This window comes from Hibiscus syriacus, unplaced genomic scaffold (genome assembly GCF_006381635.1).
Source record: "Hibiscus syriacus cultivar Baekdansim isolate YM2019G1 unplaced genomic scaffold, ASM638163v2 tig00000715_pilon, whole genome shotgun sequence".
Classification (NCBI taxonomy): Eukaryota; Viridiplantae; Streptophyta; class Magnoliopsida; order Malvales; family Malvaceae; genus Hibiscus; species Hibiscus syriacus.
In genome coordinates this window covers 735,329-747,308 of record NW_024061811.1, presented here as the reverse complement: position 1 = coordinate 747,308, position 11,980 = coordinate 735,329, and the positions used below count along the sequence as shown (strand labels likewise).

The window sequence follows — 11,980 nt, the reverse complement described above, 5'->3', positions numbered from 1 at the left end:
CTTCAGTTTAAGCTATCCCGACTCAAGTATTGGATACGACTATATATATGTATACTCGATTCTTAGATTATACCTTTACACTTGTATCGATATGTATACTTGTTTCCTCGATCATACTCCTACATTTGTATCGGAATATATCTTATACGGAATGCTTTAAGAAAAAACTCAAAAGGTGAAAAGTTGGAGTAACCTAGCCTTGAAGTTTTCCAAAGAGTGGCAGTTAGTGTCAATTCTGGCTCTGCTGGTAGCAGTAAATAGAAATTAAAACACTGAAGATGCAACGGAAAAGTAAGCATCTGAAATCATTCCAGTAGCATAGTAATGCTAAACAGCTTTATGCATAAATAAGTAGGAGAATGAAATTTGGCTTTTCAATCTTTCCCAAGATAACTTCGACAAAATGTTGGGCACAGCTCTGAAAGCCCCTTGGATGCTTTTGTTTCCCTTTCTTTCAACACAACATCAACAACCTTCGGTGTTACGCGTTTTCCTTAAACTGCATGTACTTCTCCAAGCAGCCTGCTGTCCAACATGTTTTCTCACTGCCATGATGGCAACATTGAAAATTAATCGACATAATAGTGTCTGTTCTTGATTGCTCCAATTATTACATATATATGTTCAGTCATGGATCCAATGAGCACAACGGTGAAAAGAAATAGTGAGGCAGAGCACAAAGTAAATGGGATGTTTTTATGCACATGCCTAAAATCGTCTGGCAACTGTGGAAACGTCGTTGTAATGTGTTGTTCGATGAGCACTTTGTTGAGAAAGAGGACTTGTTTGTTGGAAATAAAACACTCACACAAACAACTTTTATTGAAACTCAAACAAATATTACAAGAGTACTCTCACTCAAAAACAAGAACTACAACTCACTCTTATAAGACTTTGCTTCTTCACTCACTTAGAAGCTCTTAATTTTTCTTGATGCTTAAAACTAAAATGGGAAGGGGTATTTATACTACTCAAGAACAATCCTACACCACACAAATAAACTAATTTAAACAATTACAAATTCAACAAATATCTAACTCTCACCTAACTAAATTGATGTAAGCAATGACATCATTAATTAAATGATGTAAGCAATGACATCTTTAATTAAATGATGTAAGTAATGACATCAATTTAGTTTGGGTTTGGGTTTAGGCTCCCATAATGGATCAAGTTTATGATCCAACACCCTCCCTTAAACTTGATCTCGTGACCCCTAGTAGGTTCCTTAATCTTAAGAAGTCTTCGCTGGTCAGTGGCTTGGTAAAAATATCAGCAACTTGATCTTGTGACTTCACATATTCAACTTCCACATCTTTTCTTGCAACACACTCCCTTATATAGTGGTAGCGAATATCAATGTGCTTGCTTCGATCATGGAATACTGGATTCTTTGCTAAGGCAATGGCTGACTTGTTGTCGACACAAACCTTGGTAGGCTCTTCTTGTATCAAACCAATCTCCTTCAATAGATTTCTAAGCCAAATTGCATGACAAACACATGAGGTAGCAGCAACATATTCCGCTTCACAAGTGGATAATGTGACAATCGGTTGTTTCTTTGACATCCATGTGAATGCAATATCTCCCATGAAAAATACGAATCCAGTAGTGCTCCTTCGATTATCTATGTCTCCACCCCAATCACTGTCGCTATATCCAACAAGCTTGTAATCATTAGAAACTGAATAGAACAAGCCAAAGTCAATTGTACCTTTCAGATAGCGAAGAATTCTCTTTGCGGCTTTAAAATGGGTGGTTGTTGGGGATTCCATGTAGCGACTAACCAATCCAACTGCGTGAAGAATATCGGGTCTCGTGCAAGTTAGATAGCGTAGACTTCCTACCAAACTTTTGAAGAATGTTGGATCTACACTTTCGCCTTCTTCATGTTTGGTCATCTTGATCCCGTATTCTGCCGGTGTGCTTATTGGCTTACAGTTCTCCATCTTGAACTTCTTCAGTATCTCCTTTGCATAGCTTTCCTGTGAAATGAAAATTCCATCATTTTGTTGCTTAACTTCAATGCCAAGGTAGTACGCCATGAGCCCCATGTCTGTCATCTCGAATTCTTTCATCATCACATCCTTGAATTCATTAAACATGCTTGGGTTGCTTCCAGTGAAGATCAAATCGTCCACGTAGAGGCACACGATCAAAATATCTTCATCTTTGATCTTGATATATAGAGCATGCTCGTAGGGACATTTGTTGAAGCCATTCTCTTGGAAGTACTTGTCGATTCGGCTATTCCATGCCCTTGGTGCTTGTTTTAGCCCGTAAAGAGCCTTCTTCAACTTCAACACCTTGTCTTCATGCCCTTTGACTTCATAGCCTGATGGTTGCTGAATGTAAAGTTCCTCTTCAAGAACTCCATTTAGGAAGGCGGACTTTACATCCATCTGTTGTATCTTCCACTTGTTTTGAGCTGCCAAAGAAATGATTAGTCTGATAGTCTCCAATCGAGCAACAGGAGCAAATACCTCATCATAGTCAATTCCAGCCTTTTGACTATAGCCTTTAGCAACTAGCCTCGCCTTGTGCCTTTCAATCTCTCCTTTGGCGTTTTGCTTTGTTTTGTACACCCATTTGACACCTATCGCCTTATGTCCCTTGGGAAGTGAGGTAAGTTCCCATGTGTCATTCTTCTCGATGGCCTTGATTTCTTCGTCCATCGCATCTCTCCATTTCTTTTCTTGTACCGCTTCTTGAAAGCTCACTGGTTCACAATCGGCAAACAGACAAAATAATGTAAGATTATCTTGTCGTTCAGTTACCTCATAGAGATCTCTAAGGCTTCTTGTGCGTTGCACAACTCTTTCACTTTGACTCCCACTTGACGATGATGAAGGTGATGAGTCTCCTTGAGTGGTTGATGTTGGTGAAGTGGGTGGAGTTGCAAGCTCTTGTTGAGATTCATCTAGTTGCTCCCTCATTGTCTGCTCATCTTCTTCAAACTGAGGAAAGAAATTGAAGTCATCTGTATGAGAGTTAAAATCCCATTCTCCTTCTTCGTTGAAGACCACATCTCGACTAATCACAAACTTCTTATTGTCTGGATTGTACAACTTGTAGCCCTTCGAATTAGCATCATAGCCGATGAAGATAAAACTCTCGCTTTTATCATCAAGCTTCGTTCTTCTCTCGTCTGGTACGTGAACATGGGCTATACTTCCAAAGGTTCTCAAGTGGGAAATGCCAGGCTTTCTTCCACTCCATGCCTCTTGCGGTGTCTTTCCCCATACACTTCTTGTTGGAGATCGATTTGACAAGTAGACTGCACACGATACTGCTTCCGCCCAAAATTCTTTGGGTAGTTTCTTGCTTTTGAGCATGCTTCGTGCCATGTCGAGGATTGTTCTATTCTTTCTTTCTGCCACACCATTTTGCTGGGGGGATCTAGGAACTGTCATTGGTCGACGAATTCCATTTGCTTCACAGAACTCTTGAAACTCCCTGGAAGTAAATTCTCCACCTCGATCGGATCTCATGGCTTTGATCTTTCTACCGCTTTCTCTCTCCACTGCTGCTTTGAACTTCTTAAAGACTTCAAAAACTTCTGACTTCTGTTTCAAGAAATATACCCAGGTTTTTCTTGAAAAATCATCAATGAATAGAAGAAAATAATTATTGTTACCGAGAGAGCTTGGCTTGATCGGTCCACACACATCGGTATGGATGAGCTCAAGTGGCTTCTTAGCTCTTGTCTCTGACTCCTTTGGAAAGCTTTTCCTGAATTGTTTCCCGACTAGACACCCTTCACAGAGTTGGTCAGGATGGTTGATGTGAGGTAGTCCTTTCACCATCTCCTTCTTAGATAATAGCTCTAGACCTCCAAAATTGAGATGCCCAAATCGAAGATGCCAAAGCCATGATGCATCTTTGTAGCAAGCTTTCAGGCACTTTGCAACATCATTTTGTATGTTGATCAAGAACATTCTATTCTTTGACATCGGCACTTTAGCAATGAAGTTATTCTTATCATCTTTTATAGAAAGATTATAATTATTCATATGAATATCATAACCTTTCTCTACCAGTTGCCCTAAACTTAAAATGTTACTTTTCATATTGGGCACATAGTAGACATTTGAAATAAATTGATGTCTCCCATCTTTCAAACGGATAAGAATGTTACCTCTCCCTTTCACTGCTATTGTGGAATCATCTCCAAACGAAACATTTCCACTTACTGACTCGTCTAGCTCCACAAACATGTCTTTCCTTCCACACATGTGATTGCTTGCACCACTGTCAAGATACCAGGAATTTGCTTGGCCACCATCAGTTTCCTTTCGTGCTAGAAGAAGAGTTTCTTTGCCACCTGTCTTTTCCTCCACGTAATTGGCCTTCTCCTCAATTTTGTTGTTGGGAGCTCTACATTCTGAAGCATAATGCCCAAATTTTTGACAATTATAACATTGAATTTTAGATTTGTCATACTTTGAGTTTGGATTAATTCTTCCACGGCCTCGTGTTGAGCTTTCTCCTTTCTCATAGTTGTTGTTGGAATTGTTATTGTTGTAATTCCAGCCTCGTCCACGACCTCGACTTCCACCTCGTCCATGGCCTCTACCTCTGCCTTGGCCACGTTGGTTTCTATCATTGCGTTGGCTCTCATGCATATCCTTGAGTTGCAGCTTGAGGAGTTGCTCAGTAAACTCATGCTTCTTTTTATGCTTCTCTTCGTATGCTTGCAATGATCCTTGGAGCTGTTCGATCTTCATTTCTTCCAAGTCTTTAGTTTCTTCAATCGTCACGACGATGTGCTCAAATTTGGGATCCAACGAACGGAGTATCTTCTCTATTATCCTCACATCGTCTAACTTTTCACCATTTCTTTTTAATTGATTAGAAACAGCTACTACTCTTGAGAAATAATCTGAAATAGACTCAGATGCTTTCATGTTTAAGGATTCGAATTCACCTCTTAATGTTTGGAGACGAACCTTCTTCACTTGCTCGGATCCTTTGTAAGAGGTTTGCAGCTTCTCCCATGCTTCCTTGCTAGAGCTTGCACTTGAAATCTTTTCAAAACCATCATCATCTAATGCTTGATAGATTAGGTAGAGAGCCTTCTTATCTCTCTTTCTTGAATCCTTCAAAGTTGTCTTTTGATCTGGTGTAAGAGTAGCAAAAACATCATCATCCGCAGGCTCATTATAGCCTTTCTCTATGATATCCCACACATCTTGTGATCCAAGAAGTGCCTTCATTTTGATACTCCAATTGTCGTAGTTGTTGTTGTTGAGTGTCGGAACTTGGAATGGTGCCATACCATTTGCCATATCTCTCAATATAATGAGATTTTGTAAAATCCGATTGCACGGATGAATCCGGAACGATGAAAAAAAACTTTGGAGGGACTTGGACAACTCGGTCAAGAGCTCCAACTCGGCTTAATCGGCTCAACTCGGTGAGTCAACTCGATTTTCTGGCAGCAGTCTTCCGGCGGTGCGTGGCGGTGCGTCAGAACTCAGATTGAGAAAATTCTGGCGGCGTCGTATTCCTCTCGTCGAGACCTTCGATCTTTCCAACTCTCTCTGATGCCACTTTGTTGGAAATAAAACACTCACACAAACAACTTTTATTGAAACTCAAACAAATATTACAAGAGTACTCTCACTCAAAAACAAGAACTACAACTCACTCTTATAAGACTTTGCTTCTTCACTCACTTAGAAGCTCTTAATTTTTCTTGATGCTTAAAACTAAAATGGGAAGGGGTATTTATACTACTCAAGAACAATCCTACACCACACAAATAAACTAATTTAAACAATTACAAATTCAACAAATATCTAACTCTCACCTAACTAAATTGATGTAAGCAATGACATCATTAATTAAATGATGTAAGCAATGACATCTTTAATTAAATGATGTAAGTAATGACATCAATTTAGTTTGGGTTTGGGTTTAGGCTCCCATAATGGATCAAGTTTATGATCCAACATTGTTGTTTCGCTCTTGTCATTTGGCTGAGGAATTTGAAGCAAGTAAGGCCATCAGGAATGCTACGGGGTGGTGGTCCACAGCCTTCAATTTCAGAGAATCTGCAATGGAAAAGGCCCTCATGTGGTTGGGTTAAGGCGAATGTGGACAGAGATTGTAGCTTGCAGATTAACGATGCTGCCGCAGGTGGCGTTCTAAGAGATGATCAAGGCGCATGGCTGTCCAGTTTCACTAAAAGTCGGGGTAATTGTTCGATTTTAGTGGCTGAATGGGCTGTTTTTATCATGCTTTCTCATGCGTGGCGTATGGGTATTCATCGGCCTGAATTAGAATCGGATAATGTGTAAGTGGGTCAGCTGCTCAACCACCACTTCACCAGCCCCGTGAACAACATGCTGATGGAGGAGACTCTGGAATTTTTGTCGCGTGATTGAGAGGTCAAGATCAATTATGTCCGACGTAGCTTGAATGATGTGGCGGATACGGTAGCTGTTTTGTCTCGTGGCAACCGATAGGCGAAATCTCCTTTGTGCAGCCACCATTAGAGGTGATTCCGCTGCTTATTAAGGAGCAGCAATATGGCTCTCCTTTGATCCAAAGTGCAAGTAGTCCTAGCCGGGCGATGCCAGAGGTTGGGAATTCATATGCTAGCCATCGTGAGGCCCCTGGTGGTTAAGGGTAGATGTGGTGCTTTGTTAGGTCCGGATAGTGTCGAGAATTTGTTTTGTTTCATTCTTTTATTTTGATTTTGTAATGTCTTGCCGAGTGTTACCTCGTACCATATTTCTGTAATTGCTACTATAGGCACTCTTTTCCTCCGACTATGTATAAGAAAAAAGTAAATAGAATCTCATCATAAATTTATTAAGGAGAGTATTATTCCCAAATTAGATATGGGCTACACCAAAATTTGCACCAAGTCTAAAAAGGGCATTCAAAATCAAACCTAAACCTTGAAGGGTTTTGCATCTTACATTCTTCTGCTGTTTCCTACTCTATGAGAGAAGCAGCTGAGAGAAAGTGAGCAATTATAGAGCCATCCCACTAGATTCAGCTTCAAGGTACCTACAGATCCTCTCCATAACCTCTCTACCCTTCACACTATTTTGCATGAACCTCTCAGCACATCGTTGCTCAACTTTTTCAGCCATGGATGCCAGAGCTGATAACGGCTTAATACGGATACTAGTCTCTTGTCGACAAATAGTCCATCCCGATGGATTATCAGGGTGAGGATCATACCTTATCTTCTCCTCTACCTCTATAAACTTCTGAAGACTGACGTTACGGGTTGTAAGCAGCATCGACTTAGATTGGGCATCAACAACGGTTGATTCAATGCAGTGGCAGATATCCTGGCCGATGATTTTGCTGACAAACCATGGCCCCGGAGCATGGATGGTAAGAGCACGAGTAGTGTAGAGCTTACCAGAGAGAGGATCAAGTTTATGATTCAACGTGTCAACTTCAAGGATGTGAGACAAGGTACGCTTGTTCTCAGGATCAGCAAATTTACGCCAAGAAGCAGAAGTTACTCGCTCCCATGGATGCTTGTAAATGTGATCTTGACCATATGCCTTCACCATCACGATCTGACTATCACTGTTAATAGATAAAGAACAACTCAGACCTCACAACAATATGCATCCATGATTATTCAGGCAGAGTTCACTTCATCTAAATGATATCAAATGCGAGCTAAACATACAGAAATCAGGTAGGTTCAAAAGATCCGGTTTTGCTTACAACAATTAAACAAAATAATAATCATCTTAAAAGTTTTTAACTCGATCTACTACAAATCCAATCTCCAATCAGGTGTAAATTTGGAGAAATAACAGCAGCTAGTCAAGATGACTTCAGTATCATTCAGATCAAGCATAAAATTCATTTTAGACATAACATTCGTTGCTGCATTATAGAATTATCAATTATAATATAAAATTAGGCAGTAATTTACATGCCAGAATTAAGTTCCAGGAGTTAAAACCCTAATAATTGAAAAGGTAAAGAATTTCTAAAAAAAACAATTCAGCATCTTTTTCTTCATTTCTCATCATGATTTACACAAAACAAGGATAAGAAGAAGCTAAGATTGTATAATGGACACCAATTTAGTACCAAAATATGAACCCATAAGCTATACGACAATTTACCCCAAAGAAGGAAGGATCTAAATTAAAAATCCAAAGATCCACCAATACCCCCAAAAAAATGCAAGCATGGATCATCTAAAACCCGGTATTGGAAAAGAGCTTACAGCCATTACTTAAGCACTGGTTAAAAGTATGGTCATTATTAAGCATTCATTTAGAATGCATGAAGATCAATAATCATAATAATAGTAATGGTGATGAAAATGAGAAACGGAAATGAATAAGGAAATTTGAGAGAACAAAGCGCACCATAAAGAAATTCTTCGGCAGAGTAAGACCCTTAAAAGATCTTGAGGAAATGTAAATAGGGAGGAGAGGACGATGGTAGTGCCTGCACTAAGAGCTTCCACGGTGTCGTTTTATGGCCGCCCTTGACACTTTGAGTTTGAATTTTCTAGCAGCCCAAATTTTCTGTTCTACTTCTAGATGATCCTAGACGTTTGGGTCAAGTAAATAAAATAAAACACAAGTTAGCCGACTTCGCAGTATAACTGGGCTTCATTGAGCCACAGTCCACATTTCCAAATTTACAGCCTCAGATCTAAATTTGATCCCATCTTTCTTTCTTTTTTTAAGATAAGAGAAATGATCACGTGCGACAATCTTAATATACTATTAAAAAAAGTATTACTGATTTTGTTATTATTTAAATAATAAAATTAGTAAAAAATTATTGAAAACATTATTATTGCTATCGGTTTTGTTATTTTTAGTTGTTTTATCGATTTTGTTAACAAAACCAGTAAAACGCTACCTGTTTTGTTATTATTGGACACTTTACCGTAAATGTTAAAAATCATTGATGTTTTAGTTATAAATAATAATGTTTTAGGTAACTTTTTTACCAATTTGATTATTTAAATAATAATAAAACTAATAACACATTTTTTTATTATATATTAAAGGTGTCGCACTGTAGAAGGTCCCTTAAGATAATTTGATTCAATCTTTCCTTTAATTATCCATACGTTAAAAGATAATTACCGATACGAAGATTTTCTTTTTTGAAGCCGTCTTAATTATTTAAATAAATATACAAGATAAAAACAGTCAATTAAGACCATTTGTAGAATCAAGAATTTCTACTATTCATTATTCATAAGTTATCATTATTATATGCTTGTAGCACGAATTAATATTTAGAAATATAAATTTAATTATGATTTAAAAAATAATATGACGATAATAATATTACTTGAACCTTTCGAAATTTATAAAAGAAGTAAATCTATATAAAATTTAAAATTATTTGAATAATGAATTTATTGAACGATTACAATGGTCAAGAGTGATTTTAGTGGTTAAAGGAAGTATTATTCACTTGATGTTTTGAATTCAAATAACTGCATCTGTAAGATATATGTGTATTATCAATTATTAAAAGAATTATAAATATATACTACTTCATAATTACTCTATATTATTAAAAATATTATTTGAATAATAATTAATACTTTGTATTACAAAGTTGTATCTCAATTGATTTCACCCCTCAATTCTTTTATTACAAATTTATTTATTTATTTTACAAAGTTACGATTGATTGTCAAAGTGGGATGATTGGTTTTATGCGTTTATGATATGACACGTATTAACACTGCCTTTACATATTAACACGTACTAAAAATGTCTTATAATATACGATTTTAATCAATTTTTTCCGGATTTGCCAAAATGACCAAAAAAATCGCAATGCGATCGCTAATTCGCAACGCGATCTCCATTATCGCAAATTCGCGTTGCATTTCGCGTTGCGATGGTCTACAGTATCGTTGCGATTTTCCCAATTCGCAATGCGAATAAGTAAATCGCAACGCGAATTGGAAAAATCGCAATGCGATACTGACTATCGCAATGCGATACTGACTATCGCAATGCGATACTTACTATCGCAATGCGATAATACAAAATCGCAACGAGATACTGACTATCGCAACGAGATACTGACTTTCGCAACGCGATTTACATAGCGCCATTCGTATTAACGCGTATTTTTTTTTCAAATTCCAAACACGAATTTTTTCTTAATAAATCGGAAACTGAACCGTCCACAGTAATCGCAACTCATAACCTCAAACCCAAAATCACAACACTCAGTCCCATCTCCATCTCTCACTCTCTACGGCGAAATCCGTCCCCATCTCCGAAGATTTCCGTCCCCATCGCCGGCGAAATCCCTCACAACCATTCACAGTCAAAAATCCCTCACAATCATTCAGAAATGGAAAATCAACCTCCGAGGGTTAGTTTTTTTTATTTTTATTTTGAAATTTTTGCATTATTTTAGGTTTTTCATATTGAGATTGATGATAAGTTTACTGGTAATTTCAATAATAGATTAACCATTTCACTTAGATTTCTTATTAAATTCATTTGATTGCTGCCAATACTGCTAAACTGTTTAGCCTGTGAAGTTAGTATTTGTCTTTGTTTTGTCTTTTGGTTGAAGTAATGCAGAAGAAGAATAGTTTCGAGAATGAAAATCGCAACGCGGAAATAACTATCGCAACGAGAGAATCGCAACGCGAAATAAAAAACGCAACGCGAAACCAAAATCGCATTGCGATTTTCATTTCGCGTTGCGATTCTCATTATCTCGTTGCAATTTTCATTTCAACCAAAAGACAAAACAGTGTTGCAAATTTTAGTTTCAAGAATAAACTACTATTTATGTTTATTGTTTTTGATATATCTTGACAGTGTAGTTTTTGGTATATCTAACTTGGTATGTTTATTGTTTTTGTAGAAATTTTTTTCAGCTTCATTGACATTAAGGAATAAAGTTAGCCTAGCCACTACAATTGCTTCGAAGCTTTCACATGCACAAAGAAAATTGTTTGAGGAAACCTGCTTCGGGCCATGGCTGAGAGTACAGCATCCGGGTGGAGATGCTAATTTGATCCATTTGTGGCTTCAGACCATGACTAGAGATCTACCCGACAGTATACAACGTGGTGAGGAAGAGATATGGTTTCATTTTCCACCGGCGTATACTTGTTTTGGGCGGAAGGAGTTCTACTTAATCACTGGTCTACGATTCGGACACGATGATGTAGGCCGGTACACTCGTCATATCACCCGCCCATCATAGTTATCCAGGGTTTTTCTTGATGAGTCAATAGAGAAGCCGAACTTACACGTCAACGATATGAAGAAATTGTTTAATAAGAAAGATGGTTTTACTCGGAAGAATGACGTCGATGTTGTCCGAGTATGCCTTCTACTACTTTTGTATGCCGGCTTTTGAGGCAGAGAGGCCAGACAACCTATTCCTCATGAGCTAATATTATTGGTAGAGGACCTAAATGCATGGAATCTGTTTCCGTGGGGTTCGTATATATGGAAAGCTACCTGGACTAAGTTGTCGTCTGCCTTTGATGACCGCAAAAGTTTGCGGGGCGATGGGTCGAAATACACTTTGTCAGGCTTTGTTTGGGCCTTTAAGGTAAGAATTTCTATATAATGTTTTCAAAATTATAATTAATTATTTAACAATTACTAATGTTTGTTATTATATTGTTTGTAGATTTGGATATTCGAGGCCTTTCCTGCCATGAAGACATATGCAATAAAAACTTCAAATGATATTCCCAGGGCTATTTCCTGGAAGAGGAAACGTCTGTTGGATTGGGAAGACTTAATATCATATGCGATAATAAATAATGTAAGTTAACACAAATACTATCATATATAAACAAGTTATTAATAGTAGACGTTTAACTTTGTTTGAGTTTTTATATTTTTAGGAGGCCAACATTCCATTAATGAGACTGACACCCACGGAGGCTGAGCTTGCCACTGATTAGTGGCAAGCTAGTCAGCGTTTTCTTGATGGCACGAATGATGAGCAGCCTCCACTTCCTCCACTT

General features: G+C 37.8%; 1 protein-coding gene across 1 annotated transcript; it reads right to left on the bottom strand.

Moving 5' to 3' along the window:
- Window positions 1-6,941: 6,941 nt before the first annotated feature.
- Window positions 6,942-10,734, bottom strand: LOC120211159 (protein slowmo homolog). Its single transcript, XM_039209770.1, has 3 exons — window positions 10,730-10,734; window positions 8,361-8,390; window positions 6,942-7,557 (listed from the first exon to the last, which is right to left on the bottom strand). Exon 3 carries the CDS (start codon window positions 7,539-7,541, stop codon window positions 6,984-6,986), a length of 558 nt encoding a protein of 185 aa, XP_039065701.1. The 5' UTR covers window positions 7,542-7,557; window positions 8,361-8,390; window positions 10,730-10,734; the 3' UTR covers window positions 6,942-6,983.
- Between the last annotated feature and the right edge of the window lie 1,246 nt (window positions 10,735-11,980).